Raw genomic sequence first — 19,736 nt, 5'->3', positions numbered from 1 at the left:
GACTAACCTGCAACCAGGGAAGCAATGAACGACAATGAACCAGCACAGGACAGATAACACAATGGGGAATAAATAGGAGAGCAAACAAAGAGGGTAACAAGGGAAAGCAGGTGGGGCAACTAAACAATAACCAATAATCATAATTTAATACATAAATTATATTAAGTTAATATTATAATTAGGGTTGCAAAGGGGCAGAAAATTTCCAGAAACCTCTCAACATTTTCTGAAAGTTTTCAAAAAATCCTGGAATATATGTAGTATTTTTTTTTTTCTTTAAAGGTGCACTAAGCGATTTTTTAAAAATACTTTTGACCACAGTGTCGGACCGAGTCCCAAAACACACTCGCTGCCAATCAGCAGTAACCGGCGTGTCTAGTAATGGTAGGGAGAAGAGAGCGCTCAGTGAGTGCACAGGACGGATATTAGCAGATCGACTATAGATAGCGAGAGATGGCAGATAAAAAAAAGAGGAAAATTTCGGAGGAACAAAACATTAAAAAGAATGATCAGGCAAGAGGTAGGACCCGCGTAAATAGTGAAGCAGCTTTCCAGCAGTGGAGAGAACTCAAGGAGCGGAAGGGAATCGGAGGCCGAGGTTGTTTTGTTACATTGATTTTACTTTTTCAAACAACTTTTCTGTGTTGGCTTTTGCTTGAATATGCTGCGGCCGGCAGGCATAGCAGATTCTGCCATCGTCGCTGCCAGGGTTGTGTACGTACGTGTGGGGCGGAGTTATCAAACTAGGGGTGAGGTCCTGTTGGGGAATGGGCGTGTTTGTTTTGGTGCTTTCAAATATCAACATTGTTTGGCAAAAATGGCTTAGTGCACCCTTAATGTTTGAAATAACATATTTCTCATCTGCTGCCTTTGTCCTCACAGCTCAGGAGTCACTAGCAGAGGGTTTTGGGATTGTGCATGTTCTTGTGATGCCATCAGCCAATTAGCGTTGTCCTGTTATTTACTGTGTTTCCAGAATGATCAGTCACATGATATTTACAGCTCAGGTGTTCGACTCAAAAAAGAGCTCTTATGATGACAGCTAACAGCTGAATGCTAATGGATGGCTCTCTCAAGATGTACAGACCTCAGTGTGCTGATCATCGTTAAACAGTCAGATTTTAGCTCAACAGACTCCAATTAATGATAAACTTGTCTTCGTCTGCCTGCTTTCGACTGTCTGACTATAGTTCACATGCGTGTCAGCTGGATATCGACTCACAGGCTGCCAGACTGTCCTTTAAAACAGAAAACACACACCGGTGTCTTTTTTAACCAGTCTGAGTGTGTTTTAAAGCGAGAAAGAGAGAGGTTTACGTCTCTGAGGGTTTCCTGTTCTCCTTCCTGCTGGGGTTCGTTTTACTCCTGGAGATTCTTGATGAGTTCTTTCGGAAAACATCTCTGCATCACTGCTTTCTCTTGCGCTCTCTCTCTCTCTCTTTCTTTTTTTGCTCTCAGCATGAGAGAACAGGAGAATTTACTTAGACCCAGGAGGAGCTCGGTGATGGGGGCGAGAGAAATCATCATGAATACAAATACAGGCAGAAAGAATTGAAAGGTCTCCTGTTCTTCTGAATGTGTTTTTTGTTTGTGTCTAGAGGGGCATCACGCTGTAATTATTGACTTTTCTTTGTCTAGTTCTTTTTCATCCTCTAAGAGAGAGGGAGGAGTGTAAGCCTATCATCTGTTCCCCAGCGACTCTCACTCAGGATAAAATGCCGAAATCACAGAGTGGCTGCAGTGTGTTCAACTCAAACGTGCGTGTGTGTGTGTGTGTGTGTGTGTGTGTGTGTGAGAGAGAGAGAGAGAGAGAGAGAGAGAGAGAGAGAGAGAGGTTGAAGTCTGTTTTAAAGGGTCACATCTTGGAAAAGACTGTTGCACACTGTAATTTGCATAAATATGCATACATAAAAGCTTTGCTTTATTCACAAAATGAATTCATTCTTATGTTTAAACATTGATAAATTCAGATTATTCAAACTGAGTGTGGGCATGTCTGTAACTTAATTAGCATAACACACACCCAAAACATCTCGATATACGCTTTCACCCAAGATAACGCATAGAAAAATCTGTTTGTGTGTTTCACCTGGTTTTAAGCAATTCTTAAACACCTTTATATAGGCCTAGAATACACATAATCAGCTGCATTTTTATAGTGAATATCCAAGCTATAACACATATCTTAGTTATCTTATTCAATTTATAACCTCATATATATATATGAGTAAAATATATAAGTAAAATTAAGTAAAATATACTAGTATAAATAGTATAAATACTAAATTATACTAGTATAAAGTATAAATACTAAAATTAAAATTGAACATAAAATTAAAAGCTATTTTTAAATATTATAATAGTGTATAAATAAAACTAAAATAACACTGATATAAATCATTTATAAATTCTATAAATTACATCAATATTTTAAATTATATGAATATTATATATATATGTGTGTGTGTGTGTGTGTGTGTGTGTGTGTGTGTTTATATATATTCAATAAAATTAAAAACAAATGTATATATTCAATAAAATTAAAAAATAATATACAGAGAATGTTTTATTTAATGTCAGAGACCGCAGGGGGGAAAACAATGCTAAATGCAAATAATAAAATAAAGTTGACCATATAATCACATATAGTTCATTATATATATTACCAATATATTACCAAAATAATTATGAAAGGGAGGAGAAAATGCTTCCCATTACCCCATTTATTTTACTATTCTCACTGTGCTCTTTTACTTGCATTTAACATTGTTTTGGTAACCAATCATAACAGATATAAGTTAGATATAGGCATCCTAAAGAGCAGAAAATGGTCATGCCAAATTAAGTTATAACTTTTTTTTAAAAATTGAGTTTTTTTGGTACATAATAACATTTGCCTCTGATGTTAGAGGTTGAATCGATGTTTTCCAGTCAGCTGAAGAATGTCTGTAATCTATATGTTTGTCTGTCAGTCTGGAAAGAACATCTGACTCCAGTGATGAGAAACCATCAGCATAACCACTGATCACGATGGCAAAGAGCCACACACATACAGGCCAAACGTTGGCAGGACACTGACTCGATGCTGGCAGTGGTGCGAGTTTGAAAATGTCATTGATAAACATTAATAAAGACAGACCCAGAGATAGAGAGATCAGCAGCATCGAATGCCATTTATGTTGACCAAGGGCTGAACAGACAGCTGTGTAAAGTGCACCATCTCCGCTTGTTCTGAGCTCCAAATTCTCCTGTCAAATGCCCAAACAGTGGTGTGAAGGAGATTCAGGGGCATTGGATTGAAACGGTGCAAAACGCTCATCTACCTCAACAGATGTAAATAGCATCTTATATAAAAAAAATACTGTATTTGTTTACAGATGTATGATAGTCATGAAGTCAACTGCAGACACAAAGACAAGTTACAAACCACCTCAGTGAAATCTGTCCAGCAGAGGGCGGTGTTCTCAAAACGACCCCTGCTGCCCACTAAAGCAAATTCATTCACCCCAAGTTTGTTTGTTTTGTTAAATGTTGGTAACGCTTAATTTTGATAATCCACTTTAGGCATTCTACTAACTATAAGTAACTCTGCAACTACATGTCAACCACCAGTCATTAGAGTAGTAAACTGTCTGCATAATATCTGCTAACACTTTTATTTTGATTATCCTTCAACAGACATTCTACTTTTTGCAAGTACATGACGGCTTATTCTACTGCTGAACTGGTCATTCCAGACATACTCATTTGTTTTTACTGAAAGGTGAAGTACCACCAACATCAAGCGTAGCGTTAGTTCTGGCAGGTCACGTTAGCCTTATGATTCTCCTTTGAATCAGACTAATTCTAAATGTGTACATAAAATTATTGAACTTTAACGATATCTGCAATACATTTATGTAGGTTCTGTTCTGTTTACCCTGGGGGGTTATCGCTGCTCTCCCTGCTCTCATCCATGCTAGGCTGCATGGATGCGCAGGGAGTTCTTGCCCAGAACAGAACCATACCGCCAATCCAAACTGTATGCTAATTGTCAATCATCTTTAACGATAGTGGTCCTGACAGAAATTTCATTTTTGTCAGACTCCTAATCAAATATTGAAAAATAAAATTCTTATATAATGTTTGTTTTGTTAATGTGAGTTGGTTGTCAGTTGTTGTTTTTCATTACTACAGTATGTTAAAGGCAGGGTAGGTGAATTGGTTCAAAAACATTTGTTGTTATGCTGGTTGAAAGTGTCTTCACATCCCGATAGCAATCACTAAGATAAGTGGTCTAAATGTATTTATATGTATTTATATCGTCTGTGGAAGGCGTAGGACCATAAAATGTTCATGCAATCATATCCATCGGTCCGTGGATTACGATAGGCTGTCCTACCTGCCTGTCAACATATGCATTTGCATACCTCTGTGCACACTGTTCACGCAGACGTGATAAGTCATCAGTGCGTTCCATTATGCTATTGCAGACCGAGCGAGAATGAAAAGCCTTATTATTGAAATATTTTGCGTTTTTTACTGTAATGTTTTCTCACCAGTGAATGAGACATGAGGTAATCTGACAGCGTTGCATTCAATGCTCCACAAACGCCGTCTCTCATCGTGTCGCTGGTTAGCTTCTGCTCTGCCTGTGCGCAGTCATGTGTTTTGGAGGAGGCGTGGCTTTGGAGAGTGATTTGCAAGGAGAATGGGATCTTATGCTTTCAAAGCTAGCTTGCTATTGCTAGCCTCTCTGAAATCGTCTGTCCTACCTTTAATACTATTTGTTTCTTTTAACATACCAGGCATGAAAATAGCTGTAGATGCTGGTATGGCAATAAAAACATACAAACAGACAATAACTTATTCTACTAACCCTAACATTACAGTCTACTAATACTCTAATGAGAGATTTAGCCAACATGTAGTTGCAAAGTTACTTATAATTAGTATGTTAGTAGAATGTCTAAAGTGGACAGTCAAAATACAGTGTAACATAAGGGTTTTAATTTTTTTGAGGATCAATTAAATACAAATATTTGAACTTTATTGTTAAAACTAAACCACATAGCAATGTGTTCTGTGGACTGAAAAGGGAAAGAGGGGGATATCTTGGTTCAGCATAATTTCTACTAAGGGCTCATATTTTAGAGGATAATGCAAATAAAAATTTATGAGCACAATTGTTAAAGCACTGAGACAAAAACACTCCAATTTAATGGCTCGTTTAAGCTGCTGTACTGTAAGTGGTCTTACTAACTTCCACCAAGCTGGATCAGACTGCCATCCCCATTTCAAGAACTACATGTCCAAATCCTGTCAGCAAATGGACAAAATGATTGACAGGCAGAGAGTCTTCTGATTGGCTAACATTCACGACTGCTGTGTGTGATTTCCCAGGACATCTATTTCAGTCATGTAGAGCAGAGGTTCTAAGTGAGCATTTGACTATAAAATATATTTTAAGAAATATATTTTGTCTCAGTAAAAGAGTCATTTTATAAACTTGGTGACAACTGGGTCACTTATATGTGTTACTACAAACATTTTTCTGAACAAAAAAACTGTATTTAGTTAGTTAGTTAGTTAGTTAGTTAGTTAGTTAGATCTTCTAGGCCTAATTTGACCTCTAGGTTATTTTGACCTGTTTCAAACTTCTCCTTGCTATATTAGGAAATATTTATTAATATAATATTAATGTATTAATATAAAATTTATATAATATTAATAATATAATAGTAAATTTTATAGTTTATATTTTATATTTATACTTTAAATATCTACAGTACATTTTTTTTACATATTTTTTAAATTGCATTTTTTTTTACATTTAAAATATACATTTTAGATAATATATTTTTAAGACTTATGTAAGACTTGAATTTGTGTACCCGCACTTTAAGGAAAAAAAAACAACAAAAAAAACTGAAAATGCAGTACATTGTAACCTATTTTTACAGACTTGTCTTATAGTGCAGGTGGTTGTGAATTGACATTACCGGCATATTTTTTCTCTTTTAATTAAATCATAAATGTCATAAATAAAAAAATCAAAATAAACCTTGGTTTAAAAAGCACAGTATTAAACTGGAAAAGACGGCTTTTATGGAATTAATATATTATATTCAATCATTTGAAATCTAACAAAGTTAATTTTATTAAATGTTTTTGCTTAAAAATGTATGCTATTTTTTTAAATAAATACCACTAGGTTTGATATTTTGTTATCTAATGCAGTGACATTCAGACATTTAAAATGCATCTTAAGCATCCAAATATTCTGTGGGGCCGCTATCTATCAGGTAGTGGGGATATTTTATGTGTGGGATTTAAAAAATTGCTTACAGGAGCTTTAAGCTCTCCAGTAATTTGAAACCAACAACTCCAATGAATATGACAGAAACTAAACGTGGTGCAGAGCAGCGATACAGCGCTCCTGAGCTGATTAATATAAACATGAGTGTGTGGGATTCCAGATGATGTCATGACTATACAATCTAACACTGCTGCAGCATGACCACACACACACACACACACGCACTCTGAACAACCATAGTTTATATTTAGCCTTTTAAAGACATTGTGACAATGAGTCTTTGTGAGGGTCTGGAAACTCTTTTTTTGGGGTGATTTTGAAGAGTTCCAGCAACACACATATGGGTTTTTTGTGTAATCAGAGATGCACGGAGGCAGACGTGATGAGAGGGGGGAGAGTTGTGTTAGGGGTTATGTGTGTGCGTGAGAGTTCATTTTAGCTCAAGTCCAAGATAAGACTAAATACTTCAAACTGCACAGCTGTTACACATTACACTGTATAATAATTTGTGGTGTTTGCTAAATTGTGCTATTTCGATATATAAACAATTGATTTTTACCTGGCGGATGATAAAGCAGGCAGTAAAAACCCATAGACTGACATTGTAGCACACTTCCCTGCAGTCACCCAGAATGCCCTAGAAACCACCATGAAATGCCATAGCAACTACTCAGAACACCCTAGAAACCACCTTTCAAAGTCAAAGAAACTAATGCTATAGCAACCACATTTTCTTCAGAAAATATATAAATCTGTTTGTTTTCAATAAAAGTTACTATAAATAGTTACCTAATTACTGTTCATACTAGCATCTGCTAAATATTCTTCTCTTGATGAACATGGGAAAATACTATAAACTCATTCAACACAGTTTTAATAAGAATCTAGTTCTTTTCCTTTATTTTTTTTTACAGAAACACTTTCATCACTGTATACACAGATTTGTCGAAGTTGTAAATAAAACAATGATTATTTGAATGTGTTTTACAAGGAAATGCTGTAAAATACTGCAATCAGTAGATGACTCTCTAAAGAGTCACAAAATAAAAGTTGCTACAAACAGAAGTTGCTACTATGATGCCCAGATGTTGTGGCTGTTTGTCGTGTGTCGCTATGCGGGTAACCAGGGTGTTTTGGTTGGATCCTTACTAGTCCAACTGTAAAAAAAAATATCTACAGTCACAATAATTTTCCAAAATTTAGTTTTTGCAGTGATAGACAAACCATTTTGGGTGAAAAGATCATAAAAGAACCATTTTTCTTAGTGTAAAGAACATTTTAATAAACTAAATAACCTTTTTTTCGCTATAAATAACCTATTGTGTAATGGAAAGGTTCCAAATATGTTAAAGGTTCTTCATGGACTCATAGATGCCAAGAGAATGAGTGATATTTCGGTTGCTAAAACAAGAGTGATTATTTCTCTTTTTTTTCAGCCAATCTTCAGAACTTTAAAGGTTTAGAGAAACTCTGAAGTCGGTCTGCTTTTTGAATGAAAGCTGAATCATTTTACAGAGCAGAGAGGATGGAAATTGGGGGTGGAGTAGTGTAGGAAAGAAGAAAAAAAGGTGTAGTTTTTCCAGAGGGGTATTGCAGGGCTGGGCAGGGGGGTGTGTTTGTGCGTAAGGGGCCGGTTTTTTCTTTCCATTTGGGGGGGTTGAGGGTATCATTTTCATCCGTGTCCGTCCCGCCCCCTCCATGAGTACACCCCGCACACACTCCAGGTCCCAAAGTGGCCACAGAGACTCTGAGACTCGGACTAAAGTGGCAAGATGATGAAGAATGCCCTCTTTCTGGCACTGCTATACCTGCTCCAGACTGCCAACGGAGGTAAGCCCACTCAGTCTCAGTGTATTAGGATTAATAAGCCAGTCTAGCATAATATTATATGTGTTTGAATATTTGAAAGCAGTGCACAAGTTTTTACAAAAGTTGCATTATTGTGTATTCTGCAAGATTGTGGAGCTCGAGCTCAGTGGAAAAGCTTCAAACAACTCAAAGTGTGTGTTGAAGCAAAGGTTCCCTCACTGAAAAACTCATTCATACTTGTGAGGCTCGAGTCTGTTCTGCCGGTGTATAATAAACCCACAGTTTGGCGACCCCTCCTTCTCTCGCTTCCATTGAGGGCTCTTTGCATGCTTTGGGTTGTCTGGCAGCGGCTCGCGCAGATCAGAGGTCCTGAAATAAAGAGTCACTTTCAGAGGTGTGGATCAGCTGCCCTACGCACAGATGTTCCTGCTTTTCCGCTCCGAGATGTTTAGCGGCCCCTGTGAGACCTGCAGTCTAATTAGTGTGCGAGTTAAAGTTGCACTGAAGTGACCGTTGTTCAGCTTCGGATCAAAGCGTTTATCCATCACCAGCTGCCACAAACTCACATGACAGCACAGAAAACAGCAACACCGGCAAATTATCTACAATGTGCGTTTGAGCTGGTAGACTATCAAGAATGTTTTGGCATCTACGTCCTGTATCGCTAGACACCACATGAGGACCATGTGTGGAGAAATTATTAAGAGAGGCTGCAAACTAGTTAAAATCAATGCTTAACTGTAGCTGTGAGATGGGCTCGGGCGTGGCAAGGTGGGGGCGTGGCAGGGCGTGAAGGGGTGTGACACAAGCAGATGTTCAGAGTAAAGTTGTGTAAATTTCAAACTGAGTTTGGAACAGATTTGGTCAGTTTTAACCATGTAAAGCCTGACATAAAAATCTACTTTTCTGAAATGGAACTTTTGAACCTTGACTCTTTAGACACATTATGTGTGTGTGTGTGTGTGTGTGTGTGTGTGTGTGTGTGTGTGTGTGTGTGTGTTTATTGAGTGTCTTATTTGATACATCAGGCTTTCATTGCCTCATATAGTATGATATACAGAGAATATAGAGCTCATACTTAAAGGGGGAAAAATGCTTACATTTTATTCAGAGGCCCAACTGGGCAAAAATATGTTATTTGGTGCAGATGCTGATATTTATATGCCCAAAATGTAAGATGAAATTCTGATAGCTTGTAATGTAAATCAATAAGATTTTAAAAACACTACTGCATATAAATAATAATTTTCACTCTATATCTCCCAATATTATGTCTTAGTAATATGATATTTAAATGCTTAGTTTTATTATCAAAACTGCCCGTTTTATTGTAGGGGCAAAACATGTTAGGCAAAGCAAAACAATGATGACTGAGAGACGCACAAATAAATGTTCCTCAAAAGCCTGATGTATCATATTTGATACATTTTAACATGATTTTCTAATAAATTATGTCCTGAGAATCAAGCAAACCAAAGTTGTTTTTAAGGAGGGGCTTAGTGAAGGGTCACCAGTTCATAGGTTGACATAGAGTGAGTCTATAGCTTTGTGGCACTTTCATCATTGTTTGTTTCAGTGATCCGACATTTCAACTTATTGCTCAACCAGTGGCTTGAGTTCAGGGCGGGGCTTCCTGTTTGATTGGTAGACGGCAGGAGTGTTTGGGAAACCTATTTGGAAACAATCATTATTTTTACAGTCAAGCTACTAAAATAGAACAAAATGCACTGTACCTTTAAAATCGCAATAAAACAAAAGTAGCGAAAAATCTTTTCTTCTGTATTGTGACATACATCCGAGTGAAACAGATTATCAAAAAAAATGTAGGGTGGGGTTCTATCCATTAATTGTTAACCAGATGAGGTGGCTCTGAATGTGAGCTTGCAGTCGATTGTGATAAAGGGGTGGAGTTTAAGTGGACTAAATGATTGGAGAAGTCTGTTGTTTTATCGTAAGATCCAGTTTGCTTAAAAATGACGAGGTTGATACAAATGTAAAAAAAATTAAATATATGCATGAATGAATTGTTCATAGTAAGATCAATAACATGCATTTATAAAATGTAATTTCATGGACACTTTAATATGAATCATAAGGTATGGGAGACTGAATCATGGTGAATCAGATATTATTGACTCAGTAAGCATTGTACCAGTAACATCGGTGGACTATGAAACCTTCAAGCAGATGTATGTTGCCATGGCAACGTGCTACACAAACAGGGCTGTGAGCTGGTAAGCATTTTAGGCTATACAAGGAGTGTGTGAGAGTGTGTGGATATGTGTTGTGTTTGCAGCAGTGCATATGTTTGAGTCCGGGTAGTTGGCAGGTTAATAAATGTTTGTACAGCTCTGCACATTAGATTAATAAACATAATATTTGCATTTGTAAATTGATGATATTAGTTCGCCGGCCTCAGAGAGAGCCGCAGTTTCCAGCACGACAAGGGGTGTCTCAGAAACAGAAGGCAAACATTTATCTTTGCTGATCTCTCAGCGGTCTTCTGTTTGTGATCGGATAATGGGACGAATGTATCAAGATTATATGTGGGCCTTGAATGGAAGTAGTGTGCCATACGGAAAGAAAAGCATAAATCTGTCCATCCATCATATGCTACTGCATTTAGACAAGTACTTGTTCATAAATCATACAGATTTCCTGATTTAACTCCACTTTCGATTTCATTTGATTCTGATTCATTTGTATTTATTTTTGTTTAAGTGTTAATTTCTCTCTGTGTTAATACTGTAAGATATGAAGGTTTTAGACTGATTCAAACTATTAACTTTTATTAAATTGAACTACTCATTCAAAGAACCCTGTCACATTAGTTTGAGGAATTGGGTTTAACCGGTTGCAAAGTATGTGTTTGAGTCACTAAAATGAACTATTTCATAGGAGTCTTGTGTTCGTAAATTGGATTGCACAGGCCGTGCAGTATGTGTTTGATTCACAAAATGAACCGATTCATAAGAGTCATTTGTTCACACCTGGACCACACTGGCCATGCAGTATGTGTTTGATTGACTAAAAAGAACTGGTTCATACGAGTCATTTGTTTGTGAATCAAATTACACTGTAATATCTAAAATAATCTATATTTTTTACCCAGCCCCACCTGTTCCTGCCTTGGTGGATGGTTCTTGGTCAGAATAAGCTGCAATTCAGCTACACTTTATGCTGATAGTCAAACATCTAGTTATGTGAAACGAACTCTACTCCGGTAGTTGAGGTAGGGTCTACAGCGTTCCCGTCTGCAGTCCCCATGGAAACCTTCCGCCCACACTGGAATCAATGCAGAAAGTTTGAAACCCTGATGCTTGAGACTTTCCCTCTTCACTGTCCTCCTCAATAAATGATCTGTCAGTATTAAACACCGTACACACACACACACACACAACCCCGACAATACCAGACCGTAGGGAAGAGATAAACTCCATACTCCATATTCCTGTCATTTCATATTCATCCAATGGAATCTCATGTGGCACTATATGGAGACACAGAAGGTTTGTGGGTTGATATACCGTGATATAGCGTGGTCTGGGCAGTCGTCCCCACAGTGGCTCTTGGCCAAATTACTGTCACAACTGATCAGGTTAAATTTATCTTCGAGATCATCACTCAACTATTGCTTCATAAACAGACCTAAACATACACACACACTAGAGGGAGTCACAGTGTGGTATGTGAGTGTTTTTTCCTCTTTTGTATCCCAGAAATTGAGAATTAACCCTGAATAAAATACAGATTTTTCTATCTTGATGAGTTTGTCCATTTCTTACCACTGTATCCAACTACAAACTTCAGAGCTGTTCAACGAATAAGATTTTGATTTAAAAAAATGATTAGATTCTGTCCTAATTAAGCTGCTTATGAAAGAACATCTGGAAAGGTTTGCAATACACTAATGAATGAGAGCTTCATGGGTTAATAGTGAAAGTTGAAACTGTGTTGAGTGAATACTTGATGATTAGACTGAGTTGGCCTGGTGGAGTTCCTTGGTGATTAGATTGAGTGGTTCTGGTGGAGTCCCTGAGGGGAAGTTTTGCATGAGTCATCTTCATGAGACAGTACAAGGAACACCACAACATCACACAGTTTCCTCAGAAACAAAGCTTTCCAGTCTGCTGATCAGGAAACTAGGCCAGCAGCCACTATCTGGCTTGACAAGACCATTTACAGTGTGGTATCGCTCGCACTAGAGGGGGGCAAAACTGTGCAACCGCTGGAATTGAAGTCCATGCAAAAACAGATGGATGAATAGACATCTGCAGTTCACAAAACTCATAAAATAAAAAGTATTTTACAGTGGTGATCTACACAAGAAAGCATTTATGCCATATGGTGTAAGATATAAATAAATGTATGTTTCCCAATCTTAGAAATCCCATGATGACACTAAAAATAAAGGTTATAAAAAGGGTTTTGCAGCCTGATGCAACAGGAGAACTGTGCTTCTTTAGAAGCTTCTTTAGTTATACCACGATGTATATTGTAGTACTGAATGTTTACCATGATATTTACATTTTACTCCAAGGTACTTTGAAAAATACCATTCAAAAAAGTTAAAACTGCTGAATGGTCATGGTATATATAAAATTAGCTAATATTTCCATCTTTTTGAATATGCTACCCTATTAAATCCAAGAGCATTGCATTTTTAAGCACTAGTGAATTGGAAATAGCATGGTAAATAGTCAGATCATAGATTGATAGATCATATATACATATTGAAGTGCCATTGTGTTACTGTGGGTTTTTCAACATAGTTTCAGGTTAACTCCCAATACCATGATATTCTTTGAAGTACATTGGAGTAAAATTAAAATAGCACAGTAAATTAACAGTGCCATGGTATATATCAAAATACTGTACCATGGTACCACCACAGTGCTTTTTATGAGAATATAATGTAACAAGAACCTTTTTAATCTTCGAAGAATCACAGCCAACTCAAGAAAGCTAAATAGCTAAAATAATTCCTGAAAACTAGCATCTTTGTGAAAATAATTTCATTTGTGAACTTTATCATTTGTAAACAGTCTCAACTGTGAGTAATCTTCCAGTCTTCCATGTGGCTACAGCACTCTCTGGTTTGGCTAGAGTTTGTGAACGGAGAGGCGATAGAACTAATACTAGAACTTTCCACAGAGATCCTCATGTAGCCGTTAGCATGCCTGCGTGTCAGCTCTGACTTCTGTCCTGCATTAAACCTCCATCCAGCCAGAGGCGTTCTGGGTAATTTGCAAACATCTCTTTAGTAAGGCGCTCTCTGGAGACAGAGCAGAGCACTGGGATGGGCCTTTCTGCAGCGGAGGGGATAAATGTAACCCACTCTCAAATGGGGCATGTGCTGCCTCAGAGGCTGCTGTTAGCAGACTGGGTGGGGTAACAGGTCGTTACTGTGAGTCACAGGGACACAGTTATTCCGTCATCGCAGGATTCTGTGAGCTTAAAATAAGTAGGAGCAAAGGAATTATATGAGCAGAGTGCTGGGTAGCGCGAAAGCTGTCAGTCACAGACCTCTAATGCACGACTTCATCTTTAACATAGCAACACAGTCTATGCACTTCTTAATGACTTTTTAACATCTTCTTGACTTGCTTTCTAGCTAAATCTCTAAAATTCTTTAAAACATATCAATTTACTTCATATGCAACACTGCATAAGATATTAAAATTAGTTTTTAGAGAATGTGCTTTAATACGAGTGAAGACCATGCTTTGTATCTAATGCAGTGTTGAGTCTCAAGTAAATGTATTTTTACATAATTTAACTGAAAAAAACAAAACTCTGTAACCGTGGCACTCTATAACGTAACTCTATACAGCAGCATGGTCTATAAAGCAACTCTACATCGCAACATGCTCTATGTGACTCTATAAAGCAGCACTCTATAACGTAACTCTATACTACGGTGCTCTATAATGTAACTCTTTACAGAAGCACAGTCTATAACCTGACTCTATACCACAACGCTTGATAATGTCACTCTATACAGCAGCATGGTCTATAACGCAACTCCATATCACAATAGGGTGTAAATAGTAACTCTGTACTGCAAGGGTCTTAACTCTGGTCTTTGAAGTCCACTTTCCTGTAGAGTTTATCTCCAACCTTGATCAAACTCACCTGCCAGTAACTTTCTAGTCATCCTGAAGACCTTGATTAGCTTGTTCAGGTGTGTTAGATTAGGATTGGAGCTAAATTCTGCAGGAAAGTGGACCTCGAGGGTCAGAGTTGAGAACACCTGCTACACAGCAAGAAGTTCTATAATGCAGCTTCATACCGCAACACGTTCTATAGTGCAATTCTACAGCATGACGCTCTATAACACAACTCTACAGAACAACAGGGTCTATTGAGCAACTCTATATCGCAACATGCTCTATAATTCAACTTTATTGCGCAACACACTCTATAACATAACTTTATACCGTGACTATACCGTACTACTAATCTATAACTCAACTCTATGCAACTGGGTGTATAAAGCAACTCTATGTAGTAACACTCTCTATAGTGCAACTCTATGGCGTAGTTCTGCCTAACAAGTCTTTATTCCTCAATGCTCTATAATGTAACTCTATACAGCAGCATGGTCTTTAACGCATAGCAAAAAAAAGGTGTATAAAGCAACTCTATACAGCAGTATGCTCCATAATGCAACTATATAGTGCAACACACTCTATAACGTAACGTTATAGAGCAACTCTATACTGCAACACGCTCTATAATGTCTTATAACTCTATGGCGCAACATGCTCTGTAACAACTTTATACCATGACACTCTATAATGCAACTCTATAGTACAACATGGTGTATAAAGCAAATATACAGTAATACGCTCTATAATGCAACTCTACGGCACAGCACACTCCATGAAGTAACTCTATACCATGGTGCTCTATAATGCAGCTCTACAATACTTAAGGGCCTATAAGGCAATTCTATACCACAACACGCTCTGTAACCATGCTGAGCACAGGTGCCCCACAAGTCCTGTGAGACACGACATTTCGTTCCACTGTATGTCCACACATGCAGCAGAATGACAATAAAGCTCAACTTGAACTTGAACTTGTAATGCAACACTGTAGTGTAATACACTCTATAAAGCAACTTTATAGAGCAAGTCTATACTGCAACATGCTCTATAATGCAACTGTATACATGACGCTCTATAATGCAACTCTATGGCACAACACACTCTATTAAGTTACTTCACCATGGTGCTTTGTAATGCAACTCTACAATGCTAAAGGGTCTATAAAGCAACTCTATACCACAACACACTCTACAGTATAACAACTCCACAGCGCAATGTTTTCTATAATACAACATTATAGTGCAACATGCTCTATAATGCAACTCTATAGTGCAACAAAACAGTTCTATAATGTAAAACAGTTCATAAAACCACTATTTTATGCAACACAGTTGATAACACAACTCAACACTGACAGCTACTGCTGCAACTGTGTATTGTGTTTGTGTTTGTGTTTGTGTTTGTGTAGAGTGTGTGGACTGTGTGTGGACTATGTGTATTGTTTGAAGTGTGTGTGCGGGTGGGGGGTAATAAGTTCTCTAATACTTCACCAGCCTCTTAGGGAAACATTGCCAGGGCAATTAGCCATTAGCAACTCTGTGGACATAAATGAACCTCCTGTTTGGGGGTCTCTAATGAAGTGAATTTATTAACCAAATGCTCCAGTCCTCTCACAGACACAAACTGGGTGTTCTCAGGGTGTTTGCATTCTACGAATCCATATGGATCATTTTAATTGCTGTCGATGGTAAAATAAATCCAGGCCATTAAATGCTGCATGTTTAGTCTCTGAATTCCACAGAATTTTGACCCCGTCCTCAACATAAACATGGGAATGCCTTGGAATCCCAACGATTCCCCACAGGGCATATTATATATTATATATGAAGTTCTTCTGAGCAATTATAAAAAGCAGAATGTTATCTGTCATTACTCATTAAAATAGGATCCTCAGAGCTGAATTTAAAGTAAATGTTTGACCTGTTCTCTATTAGAATCCACGCAGCCATGTTCAAGTCTAGTCAAAGGTCTCCAAAAGTGAGACAGAACGCCGGAGAGGAATCAAACAGCTACTCTACAGTCCGTTTGCATAAGAGACAGTAAACAGCCATGAGTTTAAATCGATAAACACTCGTAATGAAGTCAGAGGAGCTCCGAATGTTGGTCAGGTCTGGAAGCTTCTGGGGAAGGTCAGGGAATCGAAGGGCAAATCTGCTGGGAGAATTCCAAGCAGCTTCTTCAAAATACTTCATCTGCAAGCGAAAGAGCTGCATTCTTCAAAAACAATGAAAAGATCTAATTATCATTCCATATTTCCAGCCTGCATGCACGCCAATGAGCAGAGCCTGAAGTGGCCTTTGTGGGGAATTGCATTTTGATTGATACGTGAACAGCTGCTGTTGTAAGAATGCTGGAAAACTGTGAATTTGACTTCTGTTCTTCACTACGTGCTGCTAACAAAATGCTCACTGTCTTGTAAGCCACTTTTGGTACGAAAGTGCGAATATCGTAAATAGTTTTGCATGTGTCGTCTCAGTAGAACAAATAACGTTGGTGGAATGCAACTTCAAGACGTTGCACAGAACAAACAGAGGTTTCTGAACAGCGCCACTTCAACTTGGCAGTCGGTCTGGTAATGTGAAATGCTTTCAAAAGTCGTGGAAAATGTGAGAATGATGGATGAACACAACTGCATGAATCCTATTATGAAAAGTCAAGGACAAAGCTGAACTTTACTCCCTTTAACGGATGTGAAACTGAGCGATGTCGGAATGGCTGATTTAGGCATTACCGAACATCTGTGACTGAGTAAACGGCTCAGAATTCCTGGCGATATCTGGATTTTACAGTCTATTCAGTGACTATATTTCTAGACTATGAAATCCAAAGGAAATATCTGAAAATCTTTTGTGGTGGAAAATTATGATGCATGCCTGAAGACAGTGTATACACTTTATTGGCATGTGACTGTGGTTGTGTGTGAAGGTTTTGTCTTCTGTTTTGTGCCTCTAGATGGTTTTTACTCTCCAAAAACATTTAACTTTACAGTTACATCAACATAATGTCCATTTATTAGATTATTTAAGCTGATTTTCATAGAGTCTGATGTCTGTCGTTCTTTAAAGTTAACATGAAATAATATTACTTTCTTTATACATGTGTCTGGACTTATTGTGAATGATTCATTGAAGATTATTTGTCTTCATGTTCTTTTATCTTAATTTTAGCTCTCATATAGACCACTTTTCAAGATCCAATCAGCTCCTGATGGATAAATTCAGCTCCTGTTGATTTTTTTCACTGAATATCCATTTTTAATCATAAATATGTCACATTGGGAAAGTAAAACAGGTTGTGAATGCTGTTGCATGGTAAACTGTAATTATTTTTATTGCGGAAATCTGTACATTTTCAGACGTTATGTGAGTTTGTGGCAGTTTGGCATGTAGATTCCCTGGTCAAATTTCATTAGAAAGTTCAGAAGCCATGATTACTTTGACATGATTTTTCAGTGTGCATTGAGGTACAAATGTCATGTTTGTGCTTTGCATCTTCCAGTGAACCCTACATACAATTTGTTCTCAAAGCATATTTTATTACAGTAGATGTATTAATGTGTGATGGATGGGCCTGATGTGTCAGTCTGGAGGGAAAGGAAGCATGTTTTTTTTTTTTTTTTTACTATTAAAGGTGGGGTAAGTGATTTTTCAAAAACGCTTTAGAAAACTGATTCGGGCCGACTAGCAAAACAAACTTGTAGCCAATCAGCAGTAAGGGGCGTGTCTACTCATGATGTGGAGGAGAGAGCGTTCAGTGCACAGGACGGACATTAGTGAGCTGAGCGACAGAAAGATAGAGACGGCGGATAAAAAACAAAAGAGGAAAACGTCTGCGGAACAAAAGAAGGCTTAAGGCAATAAGGCAAGAAGTAGGACCCGTGTAAATATCGGATCAGCTTTCAAGCGCTGGAGAGAATTCAAGGAGCGGAAGGCCTGCGATCGGACGCCAAGGTTGCTTTTGTTTGTTTTGGTGATTTCAAATGTCAACATTGGCTACCAGAAATCGCTTACCCCACTTTTAAGGCCTTGTGAAGTGTTTGTAGAGCTGTTCTATTGTCATTGGCAGAGCGAGGTAAGACGGACACCCTCGAGGTAAAACGCCCTCGACCAACAGCCAAACCATTTGGCACCGAGTTTAGGGAGCTTCTGAAAAAAGCCATTATTCAAACAGCTTGTGAAACACGTCTCCTTTTTTGGTAGTTTTTTATTCAAAAACTGTATTTTTTCCTCCCCCCTTGGTTTTCCATGATGCAGTGCGACACCAAGTCGGTGGGGTTTCAGCACAAAGACCCTTTCTTACAACAGAAAAATTACTTTTGTTGAGACTATTTACTTTATTTGCTCAGTTTTCCTTTTCAACCCGGCTCCCATCCGCCCTCTCCCCTCCCGTCGGCCCCTACCGTCTAAGTTGGATTCGTCGGGTGCCTCATAAATGTTCAAAAAAAAACTCTGCTCTTATGAGCACAAAACCCCTTCAAGGACTGCCATAGCAGTACTCAAGGCAGTGGTGATTCTGTCTGTGTGGCGGCAGGGAGAAAATCCTATCCCTTCACCATCTACCTCTCCTCTAGCAAAACCATAATGACTCAGTTGAGTTAATCAGCGGAAATGAGTAACGCTGACAAGGTGTTACGGACCCGCTGTGATTCATAGACACACATACAGCACACGTAGGGACTCTTAAGTAATTGCTTCACTGAAAGAGCATGTTTGTGTGAGATTACAAGCTTTGTGTTAGCGCTTTATAAACATCCAGCTCTTCAGGCACAAAAGGGGGTAAAACGAATATTTACACACACACACAAACACGTTTACAAAATTACTCATCTAAGATACTGTAGTTAATGTTATTAATAATATTCTATAATTTAATATTATTTAAATTAAACATTACATTTATTAATATTATTAATTCAATATAATTAATAGAAATATTATGAATATAATTACTACTACTACTACTACGAGGTGAGACCTTAATTATTATATTAAATAAACAAATATTATTAATAATATTACAATTAAATATTAAGTTTATTAATAATTATCAATATAAATACTATACTATACTAATTCATTATAAAAAATATTATAAATAAATGTATTATATTATCATCATCATCATCAATGCCTTAGACTTCTGTTGTTTATTAAAATTATACTTATAAATACAATAAAGTTGTTTATTTTAATAATAATAATAATTGTTATCATTATTATTAATTACATTATTTTGGAAGAAGAAATTGCTGAATAGACATAAATTGGCTACTACTACTACGAGGTGAGACCTTAATTATTATATTAAATAAACAAATATTATTAATAATATTACAATTAAATATTAAGTTTATTAATAATTATCAATATAAATACTATACTATACTAATTCATTATAAAAAATATTATAAATAAATGTATTATATTATCATCATCATCATCATCATCATCATGAGGTGAGACCTTAATTATATTTAGAATAGTTAAAAACATTAAATTATTTTTTAAAAATTATAA

The 19,736-nt window shown here is 37.3% G+C and overlaps 1 protein-coding gene across 1 annotated transcript in view; it reads left to right on the top strand.

Annotated features, from left to right (window-relative positions):
* The first annotated feature begins 8,070 nt into the window (after positions 1-8,070).
* LOC107680113 (chondroitin sulfate proteoglycan 4-like) overlaps positions 8,071-19,736 on the top strand; it is a 45,061-nt gene continuing 33,395 nt past the window's right edge. The window contains 1 exon segment of the mRNA XM_016475885.1: positions 8,071-8,128. Within this exon segment, the coding sequence (XP_016331371.1) occupies positions 8,071-8,128 (58 nt within the window).

This window comes from Sinocyclocheilus anshuiensis, unplaced genomic scaffold, assembly GCF_001515605.1.
Source record: "Sinocyclocheilus anshuiensis isolate Anshui unplaced genomic scaffold, SAMN03320099.WGS_v1.1 scaffold376, whole genome shotgun sequence".
NCBI lineage: Eukaryota > Metazoa > Chordata > Actinopteri > Cypriniformes > Cyprinidae > Sinocyclocheilus > Sinocyclocheilus anshuiensis.
This window is presented reverse-complemented; position numbering and strand designations above follow the sequence as displayed.